Source organism: Cupressus sempervirens, chromosome 9, assembly GCF_028749045.1.
Source record: "Cupressus sempervirens isolate cs-2001-9-10 chromosome 9, ASM2874904v1, whole genome shotgun sequence".
In the NCBI taxonomy this organism is placed as follows: Eukaryota; Viridiplantae; Streptophyta; class Pinopsida; order Cupressales; family Cupressaceae; genus Cupressus; species Cupressus sempervirens.
In genome coordinates, this window is record NC_143126.1 from 122,129,815 (window position 1) to 122,151,156 (window position 21,342).

General features: G+C 34.9%; 1 protein-coding gene across 4 annotated transcripts in view; it reads right to left on the reverse strand.

Annotated features, from left to right (window-relative positions):
• ECA3 (endoplasmic reticulum-type calcium-transporting ATPase 3) overlaps positions 1-21,342 on the reverse strand; it is a 344,449-nt gene that overhangs the window by 173,172 nt on the left and 149,935 nt on the right. For all 4 annotated transcript variants that reach the window (XR_016355913.1, XR_016355911.1, XR_016355912.1 and 1 more), the window contains exons 12-15: positions 21,253-21,306; positions 11,616-11,717; positions 10,537-10,595; positions 4,773-4,917 (exon numbers count right to left, since the gene is read on the reverse strand). Coding sequence is in view for 1 of the 4 variants with exons in the window: in XM_089799217.1 (XP_089655343.1) it covers positions 4,773-4,917; positions 10,537-10,595; positions 11,616-11,717; positions 21,253-21,306 (360 nt within the window). In the remaining 3 variants the exon portion in view is untranslated. The remainder of the gene's footprint in view (positions 1-4,772; positions 4,918-10,536; positions 10,596-11,615; positions 11,718-21,252; positions 21,307-21,342) is intronic.

The following is a 21,342-nucleotide window of genomic DNA, read 5'->3' on the forward strand; positions in this document are numbered from 1 at the left end:
CTTTAGCATGACCTGTCATGTAAACCCTGGTTAACAAGGGGCATTCTTCCCTAATTTTAGAGAGACAGTTCTTAAGACACCACTTTTAGAACACTACATCCAAGATGTCTCTTTTGGACTCCCTTGTCAAGCCAATCATGCTCTATGGCTCTGTGGTTTGGGGGCCCTCACTTCTAGAGTCGGATTGGACTTCAGTTGGAGGGTCCAAATCCTGCTTCTTGGGTGCATCCTCAAATGTCATTGATCTGCCCCTAACAATGTTCTTTTGGTCGAGCGTGCACTCATTCTTTCAACCTTAGAGCCATCTTTAATTTGGTTTGGCTCCTTCATCGTCTTCGGAGCTTTGTTGATTCTATAGAGGGACATCACAAATACTCTTATCTTGCCTACTGCTCCTCTCAGGTGATTACGAGCACTAATTCCGCTACAAGAGCCCGTTGTTAGTACACTTCGATTATCGCTTTGCTAGGTTTTCTCTGTACTGTTATGGATAGTCTTCCCCCTTCCAGTTCTCTAGATGGCCCCACTAACCTCCTTCCCTCTCGAGAAGAGCTTAAGGAGCATGTTCGACTCAGCATCTATAGATAGTATATCTGCACGACTTACAGTAACCCCCGAGGGGGCTCCATCCAAGGATGACATTTTATACTGAGCACTTTTTGGATCTCCAAGACAAACTTACTTTTCTCCCCTCGTACCTTGCACATCACTATAGTTGCCCTCATTATCTCCTTTGGTTCTTTTTGAGTGGGCTCCACAAACTACGTATTCAGATGGATCCCCATATTGACAGAGGTGTCAGGATCTGTTGTCTTTCCCGGTTGGTAGATGCAGATACTAAGATGCACTTTATTTTCTGATGCCCAATTTACTATGAGATCTAGGGGAGATTCTACTACCTGTTCCCTGAGTGCAAATCCCTCTCATCTTTCTTCAAACATACCAACAAGAGATGCCCTTGCTCTCTACCTCCAAGAGACCACGCAGCCCGATGGTCAACCCCTACAACTCCAATTCCCGTCGAGATAGGTTTTGGAACAGCTTATCATCTCTTTCACGTCCGCATCTCTAACCTAGGGGTTGAAGAGGTAACTTGGCCCGCCTAGCTCAAAATACACCAAGTCTAAAAGGCTTTGTAGGAGCTACTTTTGGTTACAGCACCACACGTCTAGGGTTTCTCGAAGACGGTTTGGGGCCCACCCTTGCCCTAGACCTTATTCTTTAGTCCTGGACTACTTCTCAACTAGGGAGCCTTAGCTGCTTCTGCTTTTGGTTTTCTTCTTCAAATCTCTTGGTTGGTTCTTTCTTGTTTGTTCTTTCCTTGGGCACCATTTGGTGTCTTGTTATTGATCATGGCCTTGTATGTCTTTTAGTCCCTGAGACCCTCTTTGTGGTGTCTTGATGAACATTGATAGATTTATCTTATCTTATTTGTATGGTGCTTGCATTTTCAATTTCCGTGGCTTTCAACAAGAGTTCAATTTATCGCTTAAGCTATCTTTAGTGTCATTTGGTCATATGATACCTCCTTTAATTCCAACTACGCTTCAATGTGAATTGTTCTCTTTTTTAATAACTTGGTGAAATTATAATGTGATGAGAATTATATTTTATATGTTTCATTTAATTGTTTTATAATGTAACATTATTTAACTTATGTGATTAATATTATGAAAAGCATGTCTCCATGTGGGATGCCCAGACTAAGGGAGACACAAGTTGTTTTCAAGAGTATATGGGGGCTTTTTTAAAGGAAATAGAGTATTCATATATTTTGAATGCTCTAGCCTTTTTTCTCTAAGATATATAAAATAAGGATTGGACTCTCATTTTGGAATTCAGAGTTCTCACAAATACTGAAATGCTATTGAGACTAAGCTCTTCTTGGGATTGTTGAAGATGAAAACCCTTTGCAATTTGTCCAATTTCTATGATAAATGATCCATCCTAGCATTTCTTTATTCTCTTATTTTGTTGATTCTATGTTAAAATGAAATATTCATACCACTAGTCAACAAATTATAAGCAATTCAAAGATTTATACACTTTTTCACCCCCACCACTCTTAGTAGTGTATATCTATTCTACACACTAAGATTTCTATTTCTATTGAAATTGTTAAGTGGGCACCTTAGTGTTATAGCTCGTTGGAACTGGGATGAGAATTTCCATTCATGAGCACATTAAACAAAGACCTTGTGTCTTAGAATATCATTATATTAATGAAAATGTCATTTTTGGAGGAATGGGGTGGTATAAATTTAAATTAATAAAGGGACTTTATTATATGTCAACTTTGAATTACAACTTAAAGTTGCTCTTCGAAGGAAATATAATAACTATATTTCAAACTTTGCAAACAAAAAGGCACATATATAAGTCATGTGAAGTGTGAGCTGGAAGAAATAGCTTGAAATAGCTTGAAGTTACTCTTTGTAGCATGGCTATTTAAATTTCTTAAATTGCCAAAAAATTCAAAAAAGGTAAATATTCCGAAAGAAACACAAAATTGCGAAAACAATTGCATTCAGAGACAATTGAATGGTAGCAGAGCCATTGGGGTTCGGAACAATTCACCCAAGTACAAGGTTGTCAACTTATTGCTTGCACGTAGGAACTCGCAACAATTGAATCAGTTTTAAGACTTCTAAATGACTTTCCATTAAGGTGGGATGCTAGCAGTTTAATCTGAAAAGAATCCAGAAGTTTAAGGGTGAAGTTTGACGTTAGAGAATTGAAATATCCCAAACGGATATTGACCTGATTTTTCTTTCTCCAAGTAACATTCAAAACAAAAACATGTGAAGTTGCATTATAAAACCAGTAATATAAACCCTGGGAAATACCCCCAATAGATATTTACACGGTTGTTTCCTCAAAACCAATATTCAAAACTTAAACCATAGGCAGATGTATTATGAAACACAATAGAAACCAGTAGATTCTCCAAAAGATAATAACCCGTTCTTTCCATAATAATATTTAGGATTCAAGAATATGAAATGCATTACAACCAATAGTATAAAATCAGTAAACTCTCACAAAATTCCTCAAAACCATGATATTTCATTATACAACAGCAATACAATAACCAGCATTCAAAATCCAATCTTAAACACAGTTTTACAGTCAAATTGGAACACTAAGAGAAGAACCCGTAAGCGCATATGCGACACCTGAAGTGACGTCTCCACAGACAATGGGTTTGCTCCCACTGTCTACCGGTACAAGGGGCTACGTCCTCACACTGGTTGAAAGTTGACGCTTTCCTGAATAACTCTCACAAGAGAGAACTGAAATCTGAATCATAAAATCAAGCATGCCAAATAAAAGAGTCTCTTCTCCTTTCATCCTCACAACTGTGACTCTTCGACTCCCCTCCTCGCTTTTCGTCTTATCTCTCCTTGTCCTTTTTAACCCACTTTATAATATTAAATTGACTTTTTATATTTTGAGTCCACACTCTCCAAGTCAATTTTAATATTATATATAATATGTCTTTAACTTTTCTAATGTGTCAAAAAGGGGACATTACAAGAATTTATATGCAAATCACCCTTTAAGAGTGTGAGCACTCAGCTGCTGTAGTGAATTTTCAGAATTTATTTCTCATGCTTACAAACTTTCCAGCAGTTTGTGGATCAACATCTTCGGCCTGAGATAGTAAGTGATTTGGCATATAGTTTTGGAAGATCCTAAAATCTTGTAGTCACTTGAAGAAGTCGATGATTAAAATTTAAACCAAAAGAGGTTTCAGTTAAAGCTAATGATAAACTTCAGCGATTTACTACTCCAGGTCTTCACATGTTTAGATTCATTTCATTTTCAGATTATATGCAATATGCATATTGAAGAGTTTTTGGCGTAGTATTCAATTAATGCGCATTAACTTACCAACTTTTCCTATGTAAAGTGCCTTTCTAAATGTTATTGAAAAGTAATGAATGAAATCAGAAAATAACTGCAATCAGCAAAATTATTTTTTACTTTATTGCAAGTTATCATTCATAAACTAAGCAGCAGAAATATTTGGAAAAACAATAGGGGAAGCCATTAGAAAGGCAGAAATTCAAAATCAACATAAACTGATATATAAATCATAGGGTCCATTAAGGATCAAGAGCTACAGTGGGCATTCAAATAAAGGTTTAAAACCAATAAGAACATTACATTCAGTTTAGAGATCATGAATTCATATTCAAAGTCTTCTAATAGGTTTAGGTCCAAAAATATAAACTGTAACTTCTGACCATAATCAAAACTCCTCACACTATCAAGCTTATTTCAGTCTTCTAATGGGTTTAGGTCCAAAATTATTAATTGCAACTTCCAACCATAATGAAAAATCTCATCTGATTATTGTTTGTATTCTCCAGGAATCCAAACATATAATATATATCATCAAATTTCTTTCTGAAGTGGTACCTTACATGTCAAGCTAATTACTCAAAAGATTCTGCCATCTTGGTATAAGCTCTGTATGAAGCAAGCAACATGTTCAAGAAAAACAATAGATTGTAACCTTAATTACGTTTAAAAAGTAAACTGAACAATCTCCAAACTAAAAATAAGAAAATATTTGAAGCATGTCAGCCCTCCCTGAAAAAATCAAAAATGCCTGAAAAAGATTGTTCTAATTTATCATATACCATGTCTTGAAAACAGAACAGCAAAAACTTACATTCAAGGAACACAACATGCAAAATAACAAATAATAAAACAATCAAAAATAATAACAGCTTGATAATAAAAATAAGGATTGAATGAAATACCTTTGAAACAGACATCATATTGGTTGTGAGGGTGCCTGTCTTATCGCTGCAAATCACTGTAGTGCACCCTAGAGTCTCAACTGAAGGTAAAGACCGCACAATAGCATTCAATCTTGCCATTCTCTTTGTACCAAGGGCAAGACAACTGCATACATAATAATAGAATTGTAGTCATATTCTATATGCACATGCTCAATTAAAGATGCATTATGGATAAATATTTAAGCATGGTCTTCATATAAGAATGACAAATTATATATTTAGCATATAGAACACCAGAAATGACAACGGATGCAACTTTTGTGAATGAAAAACCTCATTAGACCCACCGAGAATGTTAATACAATAAGTCCAAGATGATATCACAAGTCAGAGATACCATGGTCACATTCCATAGATATCATTGATTTTGAATAGTGGGGCATTACCAGCCTTCAGGGCAGTCTTAAAGATATTCATATAATGAACTACATTAGTTTTAATATTGGAGGGGCTAATATATGTATAATTTTTTTATAATGATCATGAGTATGCTTTTCAGCCTTTACAGCTTAAGTCTACTTGTATTCCCTTCCTCCTTCCACTATTGCTACATTGTATGAGCTTCTATGGGAGGAAGCTCGACATTTCTCACATGATCAATCAGTCAAGTTCACCCATGTCCATGATTTTTCCCTATGAGATGTTTGTTTTGGTAATTTCTCTAACGCCATGTATCATAGACTTCATTTTGTCCTTGTCCATGGCCCTCCTTCAAATGTTTTTCACTCTACAATCTCTTTTGGCATTATTAAAATGATTCTTGCATTAAGGTGGTGTAATCTCCTTATTGCTATCACTCTACAGAGATTTATCACCACGCCCTCCTTGCAACCAACCAACCCACTAAACATACCAGCCCCATGCTAATTCACTCTATGATATCCCAAATCAAGCTACCACTAGAGTCCCTTTTCCTACCCTCAAATCACTTATTTTCTAAAAGTCACATCAAGGGAGTTATTTTGAAGTTTTGCTCAAAACAATCTGCTAACTATCAGAGACTCTAAACTTGCTTACTCAAAAATGGTGTAGACACGCTTCCTTACCCTATTTCATAGCTATTAAATGAGGATGTTCGTTGCAGATTCCACTTTGCACAGTCATGACATACTATCCACCCCAAAAAATCCAGGGATTGTTCCAATCCAACAATTACAAGACTATCATGATGGGCATGGTCTTGCAGAACTATATGCTACAATAATAGACAAGATGCTTTTAAGGTTGATGAACAACAAGGTTTTGACAGCTAGGAAGTGAAGTGGTTGTCATATCCCCTTTACCAATTAGATTGCATAATGATTTGTATGTCCATTTCCCATCTCAAACTTTAAAGAAAAGATTTTATAATCATTAATGATTAAGAGTGTTATGCTTCTTATGTCTTCATAAAGTGACCACTTAAAAGAGCTTTTATATATGTGGGGTATTTTTAATAAAGGATTATCATAAAGTGGGCACTTAGAGTGGGTATTTCCGAATTATAGACTTTTTTTAATTTAATTCTCCTAAGGGGCACTGGAAGAGGCACTTGAGAATCCTTAAAGCTTTCTTTTTGGAGGGAAAGTTGACCGATAAAAGGTCTGCATAAGAAAGGATATTTGCCAAAGGATGTATGCTTGTTTTATTATCTCATTGCCTCAAATAGATTGAATATCTTATTCATCTATCACTATATATTGAATGAAGGAAAAAACTCTAATTTCCTTTACTAGATCAGCACATGAAAACCCTTGATTTAAATTGTGCAATCCCGTCTAAAGATTGTGTTTAAGCTTTAACTTTGCAGATTAGAATGGATTTTTGTTCTTGACAAAAATCAGCATTCGTACCAGTTAACATAGCGCCAATTTCTGTGGTAACTGGGCAGCTTTCATTGCACCATGTTTCTAGGTCTGAGGCAGCTTCCATAGGCTCCAAACTTGCAGCTTTCAGCAGCTGTTAAAGGGCTATATGTGTTGCTATTAGGTAGCTAATTCAGTACCATTCTTGCAGACTTGGGATGGCTATTTCAGTGTCAATTATTGCTGTTTTTTATTGTGAAAATTCTAATAACCTTTGTGATTCCATACTCCATTTCTCTTAGTGGTAAGTAATTAAATAAGGACTAAAGAGAAGACTGTATCAGCTGATAGATTATTTGTTTCGTACCAATTTGTTTCTCATTGCTGAAAACACATCTGATTTCTGAAAACTCAATGTTCGTTTTAATAGTTCTTATTTGTGACAAAAATAATTCAGTATAGAAGTTTTGAAATTTGTTAAGTTGGTATTATTTGATCCAATATTACAAAATATTCCATTTAGGGATATTACAATGGCTTCAAGCAAGATTTGTCGATCACACTATATGCTATGATATAAGATACTTGTCATCATTCTTCTGGGTCTTCACTATAGTGTGGATTTTATTAGGACAATTATTGGACTATCTAAAGACTAAGGCATTTTTGAGACTTCTATTACTGCTATCTTGTAGATGAGTTAATTATTGGACAATTATGAACTTTTATAGCAACAGTTTCTGGAAGAGATTGTGTTGTAGTTTTTGTATCAACATTTTGGATCACACTCTGTGATCCATCATCAGGACAGAAGAGAGCTGAACTTTGTGGAAAATTGACGTCTTTAATTATCAAATTTTCATAGACTATCTAACTTTGTCAAGACTATAATTAGTATCAAGTGGAGTTGTCTTCTTTCACCATTCCTCATTTGGTGTTAACATTAATGGGCTTGAGGATTTTCTTAAACAAATTAACCATGCAAATCATTGTGGGTTCTTTACCATGTTGTGATTGATAAATTTGCCTTTAGTGATGATATGGTCCTCCTTTTTCACTCTATTGTCAACTTCCAACATGGCTTGATGCCAGTTCTCGGTTTTGTGATCTTTACCAACCTCTCGTCAACATTAGCAAACCTTATGTTAGGTTCTTTAACACTACCAAGGATGCTCATTCCAAAGTTCATTTCTTCAACAAAGAGATTTGGTTAACCGCTGCTCATACTTTATGGGATTTTAGTTCACTAGGCCTTCTATATCTTTATGAGCTACCTCTATATGTCATCCTTGAAAGGGATACAACTCACTCTATTATAGAGCACAAATGTTTTTAGATATTTGATCCTACCTTGATTCGAAGGTCTAGATCCCTAGCCTGAGGTGTAATGACTAGGCTAGTATTGAGATGGTTTTGGTGATTATGCTTTGACACATGACTTGATTGAAACAAGCAATCCCTCATGTACTAATCCAACTATAATAACCACCCAACCCATTGATCTAGTGAGTATTTTTAGACTCACTCTGTCTTTATGCTAGCTTAAATCTAAGGCAAATTTTGCTGCATATTTTAGGAGCTATCATATTTTTGCACTCTATTACTCTAAGAAGATTACTTCTTTGGATCCCTTTAAGCCTTAGTGTTCTTGGATTTTCCAAGGTTTGATCTTTCAATCTATCGACACATGTATAGACAAGCTACATTATTGTAGACATTCCTTGGCTGCCCCTCATTACCATCTCAAAACTGAAGCCCTCGACTATGAAAGAGGGCATTTACCATAGGTACATCCTAGTTACCTAGACCTCCCCTTCAAAATTCTCTCAATCCCTAATAAGCCTTCCATATTGAGCACTTTCTACAAATTGTCAATGGATAATGAAAGTGCTGTTCAGGTTAACTAGCTTTAACAATTTCCAAGTTCGACACTCCTTACAAGTTGTTGATGGGACTGTCATTCAACCCAGCCATCTCTAACACCCTATCTCATGGTCTAAGGACTCCCCTTAGCTAGTTGAGATTTAACTCCTGACAACATCTTGTTAAGATTGAGCACAATAGTTTGCAGACTGGAAGGATCCTTTTTCCTACTCTCTCTAAAAGCAGGAAACTAAAGTTTCATTTTCAATTTGGTTAGAGATACTTGCCCTTTTCCTCCATCAGAGCCCAAGAAGTAACATATTGAAACTTTCTTCTTTTAGCTTATCCAGATATTAGTAATGTTTAGTGCCCTTTGAATAACACTAGCTCACACACAAGGACTAAGTTGGCGAGATATCTCTCTTCCTTGCAATCTACTTAACTAAGGCTCTATGGCATGTAATGAAATGACTTAGGCTCTTTGGCATGCAATGAAAAAACTTGCACAAGGAAGAATGAAATAGAAAATGTCGCAAATACCTATTAATAATAAGCCACTTTGAGGGGGCCACCTTCAAAAGTAAGCAACTTTGATTAGGCTGCCTCCAATAGCCTTTAGTAAAACAATGCAAAACATGATGATAATAAACCGAACACTATTTCCAGTACAGCCCAAACCTAGCCAGCTATATAAGAGCATATAAATGATCTTATAACATAAGTACGGGTTATGATAACCACAATTCAGCTACAAATATCCCCATACACTATATACGTTAAGGGCACAGCATAGTATCTCAACTTTCAATCTAGTGGTTGTGGATTTATCTCCTCTCAGTGTCAAACACCATTTAGCACTCCTCTTGTATGATGCAGACCTTAAGGGCGAGATCCCATAACCATTTTCTCTTCTAACACTAGAAATCCTTTGGCTTTTATAGTTAAGGGTGGTTCTACATAGAATCAACTTCCTCCTAGATTTGTCTAGGTCAGCCCAATTCGCCCTAGACTCTCTCCAATGAGCATTCCAAGACTCTATTCGTATTACAATAATAATTGATGATAATATCACAGGCTTCCTTAACACGTTCCATAGTGCACATAATGACTTCCGCCTCTGGCCTAGGTTGATGATTTAGGTTTCTTTTCTACTCCCATAGTTTTGCAGTGTCCTCCCTTCACACATTTATTTACAGTTGTACTTGCTCTGGCATTATCATTTAAGGTTTGACCTCACTTGTCTATTTCTTTGTTTGTCTTCCTTTCCTTTCCTTTATTATGTTTGCTTTGTACTTAGGACCCTTTTTCCCCAAGTACTTTGCTATTGCAATAAATGTATATTCCATCGCTCCGAGCTTTTTCTGGTTAATCATAAGCACAACTAAAACTTCTTTCTTTTCTTTCACTTTTTAACCTTGATTTTAAGATAGTTTATTGGATTGACATTCAACTTAACCACTAATTCCTAACAACTGGTATTTTAAGGCTTGCTACAGTTAACTAATTAATCTGTTGACTAACTGACAGACTTTTTAACTTTGTAAGGCACAGTAGCTTATGTAGGTAATAAAATTGCAATACAACAAGCTCTATTTTTTTTAATCAACTATGAGATATTCTATTCATTGTAGTGATGTCTCATGTTAGCTGAATTAAAAATTTGATGGTTCCATAATTCCGAGGCTTTCTGATTACTTCACTATTGAAATTGAATACTGTTCTAGTCTCAGTAGCCCACTATCGGTCATTAAAGGACATTAAAATATTATTAATTTATTTCTTTTAAAGCTAGTCTTATTTATCTTGATCAAGTTCTTTCACTTTCAAGCTCCTCTTTACATTCAGTGCCTGGATCAAATAAAATATACAGTATTAACAATGCTGAAGAAAGGACTGGCAAAAACATAAATATGCTTCCAACCGAATGTAATATAACCTCATAATTCATGCTGGGAAAAACACACATATCATCGCTTGAAATGACCTGGCAAAGCTAATATACAAATGACAACTACAATTCCAGTCCTTGTGGAAAACGAGCCTACATCTTACAACCTTCAAAATAATAAACTTACGTGGTAACAACGGCTGGAAGTCCTTCTGGAATTGCTGCAACTGCTAACGCCACAGCAATCTGCTAAATAGAGGACTCCAATTTCAGAGGTTATCATTGACTTATATTTATCATAGAAAGTTTCAACTCTTCCAGCTTACTCTTATATGCAAGAGAATTATAATATTGCTAAACTGCATCATCTGAACACTTTAAATATCATGCTTCAGTAATAAAATTTCATGATTAGAAATCATTATAAAAAACATAAATGTTACTTTATAGAGAAATTCTGAGCATCATGTTCAAGTGATGAAGTAGACAAATAACATGATGACCATGTGTCAAATCCTGTACAAAAATCTCCTGTTCGTGATAATATGGGTCAAAAACAGATGACACCGGATGCAACTTCAAGAAGATTTTCAGTCACATGGATTGCACGTGGAAGCAGCTTCTACTCCAAACAAAGTTTTTAAGTTTGATGGCACTCTCTCCAAATGCATAGATTAACAGCTTGTGACTATTACACCCTTATCTCCACAACTATAACAAAACAAAACAAAGATAACAAAAAAGGAATGGACATCACAGAATGAAGCAGATGCACCTCCCACATTAAACCAAAGGGCCCTAACACCATGCTTCAGAATAAAATGGCATTGCTAAAAAGAAGCCTTGCAGAATTGAATATGTGACACAAGTGTAGAGGTGCTCAAATTGAAAGATCAAACAGTGTAATTGCCAACCTAACAACCTCTCCTAACTCGTTTCAGGGCAGAGCATCATAAAAACTTAAAAATGAACAATATGGCACCCAGAATATAAAAATGGAATAAAGGCCATTGGATTCTGTAAAAATGAAAGATATGGAGAACTTCTGATAACAAATTAGCTCCAAGATTCACTGTTAAAATCATAAAGAATGAATTAAATACTGTATTACAGTAAACAAAACATAAATTGAGTATAATCTGCGTCCTCGGAAGACATTAAAAACCAACATTTCAGTTGAACCATCAAGCAATCAAAATCTGTGACTATCAGGACACAAGCTTTTAGTGGCACATATGCATGGTGGAAAAAGGAATGAAAACTCACCTTGAAATAATGGATAGCACCACGCAAAATACCACCATGAGCAGGATCATGAAAATGGCCAATGTTCACAGCCCACACCAAAACACAAATCACTGCAATAACCTGAAAAACCAAAGTCAGCTGTATCCAAAAAAGTTCACATAAAGATATGAATCAAACTGCAGACAAAAAATTGGTAGCCAGCTCATCATTGAGAAAAAAGCACATCTATAAGACACTGAACTTTATTATCATTGTTCAAACCCTTTCAGAGAATGAGTGTGGCTGACTTGAAACTATTTGCAAACCTGATGTTCTTTTTCAGGCAACCTTACACTCTAGAGGTTGAATCATGTAGGACTTCTTCTTGCAATTCACCATTGAGGAAGGCACTCTTAACATTCATCTGATAGACTTTCCAAACAAACAGAGGTACTAAGGCAAGGATGGACCATATGATACTCATTTTGACTGTAGGAGAAAAACTCTCCTCATAGTAAATGTCTTCCTTCTATGAGAACCCCCTAGCAATGAGAGGATCTTTGTAATTGTTAAGGGTTCCATCAACTTTGTACTTAAACTTTATACACCCATTTGTAACTAATGGAAGGAAGATCAAAAAGAATCCAAGTGTTATTTTTCAAAAGACTATGCAGTTGGGCTTCCATAGCATCTTCCCATTAAGGAAATCCTTTAGCCTGAATATAAGTTTAAAGCTCAAAAATACTATGAATGTTGGCCATGAGAGCAAGGTTGATTGTATTTTGCTACTTGACCTTGTTTCTAGAAGATCTACCCTTGATGATTACCAATGGTCTTAGCCCACCATTTAGGTAGAAGAGTAGAGAAGCCAGCATCAAAGGAAGGAGGTATAACTAGAACATTATCTGGAACAAGCTCAACAAGAGGAACATTATCTAAAGGAAAGTGTGATTTCACAACAATTTTAAAATGTAATAAGTTATTAAGAAACAGACCTTGTCCATGTACACAATCTGCATTTTTCATATAGTATATAAATAATCTTATGATAGATGGAACTTGGAAATCACCGAAGCATCCATCCACCATGTAGACAACATAGCTATGATATTATCTACAAGTGACCCAAATGATGACTTGTAAACACCCACTATAGCTAGTAATGTCCCTTCATAGTTGGCTTACAGAATTCAGGACAATCACCTTGAATCTTCTTTTCTTATTAATGTTTTCAATCCTTGTTACCCCTAGTAAACTTCTACAATTGATAATGAATATATATTGATGAGATTTCCCAGAAAAATATATACTTTATCACTCTATAGAGTAGTTGATCCTATCAATAACAGCGCTACCTCCGATATCGAATTTCAATTGATGAACCTTGTCAATTTCGATGTTATAGAGTTATTTTGGCTGTGTCAAATATAGCTATATGAATTCGCAATTGATCTCCTTCCCCCACTTACCAAATATAATCTCATAAATAATAGTGTGATAAATTGATTATCCTTATATTGATTTATATATACATCTCAGCTATATATTGAAGGATTTGATCAATGAGGCTGCCAACTGTTTTTGTAATACTAAGGATGTTGTTTACCACGAGTTCCCATGTTCTGTTCCTAAACAAGAATATAGTTGTTGATCTGAAAATGAATGGTATGCTGATTGTTCAAATACTTTGCTGTAATGGTATTGCTACTTGATGATGCTGTGATGTCCCTTACTAATCTAGGCTTGATTACAAATATGGTCCTGGTGACAACTTAGATTGCAAAATTGCTCGTGTAATATTCACTGTGGTCGAAGTTCAAACATATTAATCTGATGAAATTTAGATTGGTAACTTGTGTATTATTTTGATTGGATATATGTGGAAAGCAATATGAATATTGGATTTAATTCAATCCATGAAGTTAAATTATAAAGTCTGAACAGAATCAATTATTATGGCATGAGTTTTGGCATTGTAAAAGACGTCGGCTTAAAGAAATTTTTTAATTGGATAAAAGGATTGAATTGGAAGTATTATTCCATCGGACCTTGTAATAATGAGCATACCAACAATAGCAGAGCTCAGTGACAATATTGTTGATTATATAGAAGCCATGTATGACACTGCTGAATGCAGAACATTTAAATTGCTGGAAACATAAACAATGTTTGGGTGCAATTGCATTTGGAACTGGATTCAGAATGTGGAATAAAGATATCGTAGTATGCTCCCTGGTAATGTCTTGCCAAATCTGAATGCTTCCACAAAGCTATTTCTCCAATTCATTCATCCTAGTCTGGCCTGATTTTGTCCTGTGTTGTCGTTCATATTACTCATTGATCTCTCATTGTTTATTAAAAATCTGTTTCCATCATTGTATTGGATCAACTGAATTCTTTTCCGCCTTGAGAATAGGGATGATTCCTCTTTATCTCTTTGAGAGGAAAGGCCATGACTTGCACCCCTTTGTATACTTATTTGTTTATAATATTTAATAATTGTAATATATGATTATTTATTAACCATTATTATCACATAACTATATATGACCATATTCATTATCAACATATATCCATTTATATTATTTATTAATAACGTATATTTATTAATAAGTAGGAGATAATTTCCACAGCAAGTCAAATTGTGATATTGCTATCAGGATTTAACTGTGTGATTTTTGAGTCAAACTCATTGACCCATGTTTCATGAGTAGTGATTCAACATGAATCCATCTCTCATGAGAGTAAATGGAACACTTAGCACTCATTGGATCTAGGTGATGCTCACAGGGGTGAAGCACTGGGACTTCCCAGGAGGTCACCCATCCCAGTACTACTCCATCCTGAGCGCGCTTAACTACGGAGTTTCCTCCATGGTTAAACCCAAAGCTTGCAAACCCATTTGCAAGACCTTCACCAAGTGTTGTGCCTTATGAACCATTCATTAGAAAGCCCCTTAAGCTCATCAATTGATAAGTAGGAGATAATTTCCACAGCAAGTCAAATTGTGATATTGCTATCAGGATTTAACTGTGTGATTTTTGAGTCAAACTCATTGACCCATGTTTCATGAGTAGTGATTCAACATGAATCCATCTCTCATGAGAGTAAATGGAACACTTAGCACTCATTGGATCTAGGTGATGCTCACAGGTGTGAAGCACCGAGACTTCCCAAGAGGTCAAAAATCACACAGTTAAATCTTGATAGCAATATCACAATATATTTATTAATCATCATTCATATAGGTATTTATTATCAGCTATCATCAATTAATATATTCATTTAACTATTTTATATAGTTGTATTATTTGTTTTATATTATTATTCATTTATTAAATTATTATATATAATATTAATAATATATTATTTCATTCTTAAAATTATAATAGTTTAGATATATTATAATGCGTTATTATTTAATCAATCTAATTAATAAAATTATAGTTATAGTTATAATTATAAATATTTTTTTTTTTCATTGTTTCATTATTTAATCTTATATTTTAATTCTTATTATCATTAAATTTCATTCTAGAAAGGAGGAATTACAGAGCTAGTGGGTTGTATGATGGACCCATGGCTTGATGATTCCATCATCATATGATCACTATCATGTTGTGCATTTTATTTAGTTAGTAAGCTACATATTCAAATGCCATCAATCTACATGCCTCCATCCATGACACCATTCCATCGTATACATATTCATATCAGTCACCACTATCATACATACCATATATACAGTAGAGGTATAAACATGTCATATATAGATACATCCATATTGATGTAATTGCATTCATAATAAGATCATGCCATCTTATTATAACATCGGCTTGTATATAGAATTACATCATTACCTCATACCATAATTGCCTTTTCATAATCACATTGCATTGTTACTGCATAATTATATCTGCATCATAACTTAAATCATTAGTGCATGCTTCATACCATAATCACATTATATTATCATGTGTTTCCACACTAGCCAATCTTCATACGAATCGCACCTATCATTGCATTTTCATGTGTTTCCACACTTAGCCGATACTCATATAAATCACACTTGACGTTGCATTATCGTGTGTTTCCACACTTAACCGATTCTCATAATTGAGCTTGTCATAACAAAGCATGACCCAAATATGATTCATGATAATCACCACAATAATCATTCTGATTATTGCGATGACTAATGGTGAATTTTTATCATTATTATTATCACATTGAGAGGTGACTATTCGATCATGCCTTTTCCATAGACTGAACATGTATATAAGTGAGAGTATATCATTTGCAAGATCATCAAATATAGACTCAGAATACAAAATATATTATCCCTTGTAGAACGCTTTGTTTAGAGCATCTGATTGCTAAAAGCAATCAAAGGTGCAAGTATTTATCTGCATATCAGAGACAGCATCATATTTCAAGCATAATCATATAAAGAGATGTCAGATACGGCTTCCATTGTTCGGTGCTAGAGACAAATATAAATCAGATACAACCTGTGCAGTACAGCATTGTTATTGTACGAGATGGCCTGTACATTCCATGCAATTCATTGTACATCAAGGATAACATTGCCATTATATCAAACAGCCTACATATCAGCATGATTCTATTGTATATATCAAAGATGGCATTTCAGTTTATTCAGCATATATTTCGTTGCAATATCAGATACAACCCTTATATATTGTGACTATTGTTCTAAGTTACCATGGTTCATCCCTAGACCCCCCGGACTTGTAGAAGTTCGAACTGGTTCAAAGTACCGGTCCGGTTCACAGTCCGGTTCAAGCATGGTTCCAATTATTGCCTGCTGGTTCAATCTAGTTCGAACCAAGTTTGAACCCAGGCAAACCAGGCCCAAAAAATCAAACCCAGTTCAAACCATGTGTTTTCTGGGCCCCACAGACGACAATAAAGTGCTTTTTTTGCAAAATTTAATACGTTTTTTGTGTCCACAACCTGAAAAGGTTGTTATAAAATGCTTTTGGTGGCCTCTCATTGTCATTTTTTGTGGTCTCTCATTGTCATTGTCAGATTTTGAAGAATTTGATGCCAATACCATTGTTGCTGCTGCTGATCCCATTGGCCTTAGCTCTATTGCTGAGTCATCTAATGCTAGAGAAGAAAAAGATGAATATGAAGAAGATGATGAAGATTGAAGAACTTAGAATATTAATAGGTTTTTATTCCATTAGTTGAACAATGAGCGTGAAACAATGATACTTGAACTTGATGCTATGATGTATTTGTAATGTTTTGAATCTTTGATGTTGAACTATATGATGAAATGATCAATTACAAGTTTATGGTGTTTTTGTTGTTTAAATGTGTTTATGCTACTATGTTGCATTCTAATTTTAACTCATGCTTCATAAACATGTATGTGTGTATGTATGTATGTATATCTATAATTTTTACATGTTTTTGAACTAACGAACCCAAACCCCTTTCCAAAATTTTGACAAACTTGCGAACTAGTTCTCAAACTTCGAACTTGGAACCAAACTCGAACCAGTAACTTAGCTATTGTTATGCAATTATCATGTTACTATGGAGCATATGCATTTGGGATTAATAACCATTTCCTATCAGTTATCTTTCATTGTAAGTTGGGCATCAAATAAGCATTTTCTTATCAACAATTTGAGTTACATTTAATATCTACAAAGCCGAGTTCGCACCCTGCAGCCCAGATTCGGGTCTGAGTTCACGCAGGTCTGGATTCACGTCCAGGTTCGCTGCAAGACCGGATTTCGGACCGTGGGTTTGTCCGGGTCCTTGTTGGCACGAAGGCAGGTGAACCCATGAGGACTTGCAGCAATAGGGTCCAAAAAATGAAATTAAACGACTCAAAAATACTTTTTTTTAATTTATTTTTTATGTAACCTTAAAATATTTCACTCATCTAATCTCTCATTTGCTCTCTCATTTTGGTCTGTTTATTTTGCAAGTTTTAAGAGAATTTTGTAGTGATTTTTTGTTCCAATGAGTTTGTATTCTGGTTCTAGCCATTGATACCTCATTGTTAGATAACCCATTTGACCCTTGAAGAGCATTTGATACTATGATCATTGATGAACTATTAAACACTTGCCATTTATCATTATGTTTCAAACTTTATTATTTGATGAACTACACTATGTTTTGAAATTTCATGTTGCAATTTAGTAATTAAATGTATGATTTTATTTACAATCATGAACATAGATTAATGAGCAGGTATTTAATGTATATCTTTTGACATTTGGCATTGATCAATGATCAAGCAACATATATTCATGCTATGAAATCACTAAGTTTTGCAATTATGCATGTTTCTCTTATTGTTTTGTATATATAAGGCATATATATATATATATATATGCACATATATATATATATACACTCACCAACCCAAACTCGAACCCGAATCTGTAACTCAGTTTGATATTAATAGAATTTTACAGTTTCAAGTGGAGGACAGACACCCCATCAGCAGCCTCCAAAGGCTGTTCCTCAAAATTTTGCACAAACAACTAAGGATAAGCAAATCAGTGTCTACATCAATCAACTGGTAAGCCCTATGGTTGTCAATATACCCTATAAACATAAGTTTTTGACTCTTGGAATACAACTTGGAGCATTGGGCATCTGGAATCCAAACATATGCTAAAGTGCTAAAGAGTTTCAAATGACTGGTCCTAGGTTTGCGAACAATCCTTGCTTCCTCAGAAGTCTTCCCCTTAATAGCCTGTATCAAAGATAGAGTACACTGAATACTACTTCTACATAAACAATCTGAGTATCATGTCTATGCTCCAACATTGACCTAGCCATTTCAGTTATAGTGTGTTTTCAACGTTCAACAACATTGTTCTACTAAGGAGTTTTAGATGTGGTTAACTAGCATTTGATGTTGTCCATATCATAGAAGTGGATGAATTGATAGAACAAAACTCCACACAATTATTTGAGCTAAGAGTGAGTATGGGACAACCTGACTCTTCATCTACTAAGGTTCAAATACAGTAAGCACATATGATTTGTCTAAGAATGTGCACCCACATTTTATGATTCAAATCATCAACAAAAAGCAAGAAATACCCAAAACCAATAATAAAAGGTGTATTCATTGGACCGCATACATCAATGTGAGCCAACAACAATACCTTTGAGACACGCCATATCACAATCTTTGAATGGTGTCCTATGTTGCTTCCCATCCTGCCAAGCTAAACAAACTCGATGATTCTTAATTGAATCTTAGGTGAGCCAAGAACTAGATCCTCCCAAACAAGTTGAGCAAGATAGTGAATGTTTAGGTGGCTACACCTCTGATGCCAAAGACTTTCGATGGAAGATAATTTAGCTATGAAGGCGTGCCCAAGAGAATCACTCATAACCACAAATTTGTACAGACCATGATACTTGATGCCAATAGCCACATTAGTGTGTGACGCACAATCAACAATCGAACACTTGTCTAAATTGAATACCACATCAAGATAAGGAGAATGTCGCATAATTTGGATCATGGGGAGAAGATTTAGTTCCATAACAATAACGCAGTATATATTTAGGAATATGAGATTCCTCTCACCAAATTGTATCTTCAGCTTACTCTTCCCAACAACAGTATACTCTTATCCACAAAAAATGAATAAATCGATGAAAGGTGAACCAATCACGTTCATGAGTTGAGTCAAGAAGCATTACAGTCTATGTACCAAGCAAAAGATTTCACATGATCAGCAGGGCGCTTCACCATGAAATCACAAAATACAATTAATTCTTCTTTGAGTGTTTTGCGACATTGGCCTTAGTATGAGATCCTTCTTGCTTTCATTGTTCGGAAGCAATCTAATTCTAATAGTCCTTTATCAAGTGACCAAATTTGTAACAATAGTTGCACTAAACTTTCTATTTTGAACTATCCTAAGATTGAATGGGGTCATTTCTGTTGAGATGATTGAGATTTTTCTTTATCCTTGTGAAAGGATTTCACTTAGAAAGCTTGTTAAAAGGAGGAGGAAGCGGCACTGCTACCAAACTATTGTTCTACAAAAGTTTGGTACACAAGTCCAAAAACTGTAAGTCAACATTTGTTGCAGAAAGTTGACTGTTTCAATGAAGTTCTCATAAGATTTAGGTAGACCCTTTGGGGTTATCACTACCATATCCTCTTCCTCCATTTTACGACAATGGCCTCTAGCTTATCTTGAATGTCCTTAATCTTTGTCTAAGCTCTTGCAAGGATATGCGCTTATCCATCGTACTAGAAAAAGATGTTTCTTGAGGAAAAATGCATGACTCTTATTTTGTCTCACGAAGATCCTTCAAAATAGTCCAAGACTCTGCAACTATCTTATCTGATGGCACTTCTAGCAATTGACCATCAATAACTAAAAGTTTGATAAGAATGATCGCTTCTTGTTCGTACTCATCTCGATCGTGTCCAAGTTTGGTGGGATGAGTTTCTTTACCCAAAACGAGCTCATCGAGGCGACAATATCTTAAGATAGTCATCATTTGTCGCTTTCATGTGTTGTAATGTTTGCACTAGAAATGTTGAATACCTTCCAACATTATGTTGGTCAAAGATGCCATTGTGCATGCTTTTTAAGGCATGGAAAATGAGAAATTCTAGGAAGGGAAAAGAATAATTATGAAATACATGGCACATATCCCAATGCAAAAATAGAGGTGGATGTAAGTGCACATTTCATGAAGTACAAAGTACTATTTGCACAATTCCCAAGGTACACATTTCATGAAATTCTGACAAAGGCCCACAAAGAATACATAGGTTAAAATTTATTCCAATCAAAATGTCAGATTTTTCAAAAAAACCCTAGTTGACTGAAAGTGACAACCCTAGTCAAGGGAAACAGAGATCTGCAACATAGAAAATAATTAGCAAAAACTAGATGTCATCGTGGAAACCAAAAAATAGAAGCCATCATGGGGAAACCCATGAACAGCTTGCACTAAGAACAATAAATCGGGGCAAAAAGAAAAATAGTCTCGTCGACTTTCAATCAAAGGAAAAATAACCTGAAATATGGTCATGTGAGCTGAAAAATTAAAACATGACTCTTATGAGGGGTAGAAAAATAAGAAACAAGACATGAAAGAAAGAAAACACAGCCACCACAGGTTCCAAAACCCTAAAAACACAAGTTCTCACTTCACTCAATTTGCAAAGATGGCTCGCGAAGAAGTAACTCCAGCCCACAAATAGAAAAAATATCAACAAGAAACCTTTGAAAGCACTCAAGAAGAGTAAAACCAAGACTGCACAAAATCTTTTTCGAGGAAAAAACATTTTTTAAAACACCTTAAAATTTCATAAAATTTTTTTTAAAAACAAAATTGTTATGGTAAAATATACAATGAATTAATGAAATGATCAAACAATCATTTAAAGAAATACAAAACTGATGTTTTGATAATCAAACATTTGTAAAATAGAATCTAACTAATATGTACACTAAGTTACAATACTGACCATTACTAATATATAATAAAGATTGTATTCTAATTTTCTCATTGACCATATCAAAAAGAAATGACAAGTACACCATTACAACAAGAAGGGTAGAATAAAAATATTGTGTGAAATAAATACAACGCTATAGTAAAGCCTAAGATGCTCTAAATAAACAATGTAATGGATAACCTTTGCAAGAAAAGTGCCAAACTCATCCAGTTTTTTCTTTAACGGTGTCATTTCCTGCAAAAGGAACAAAATACTCAGTCACTTGAGTCA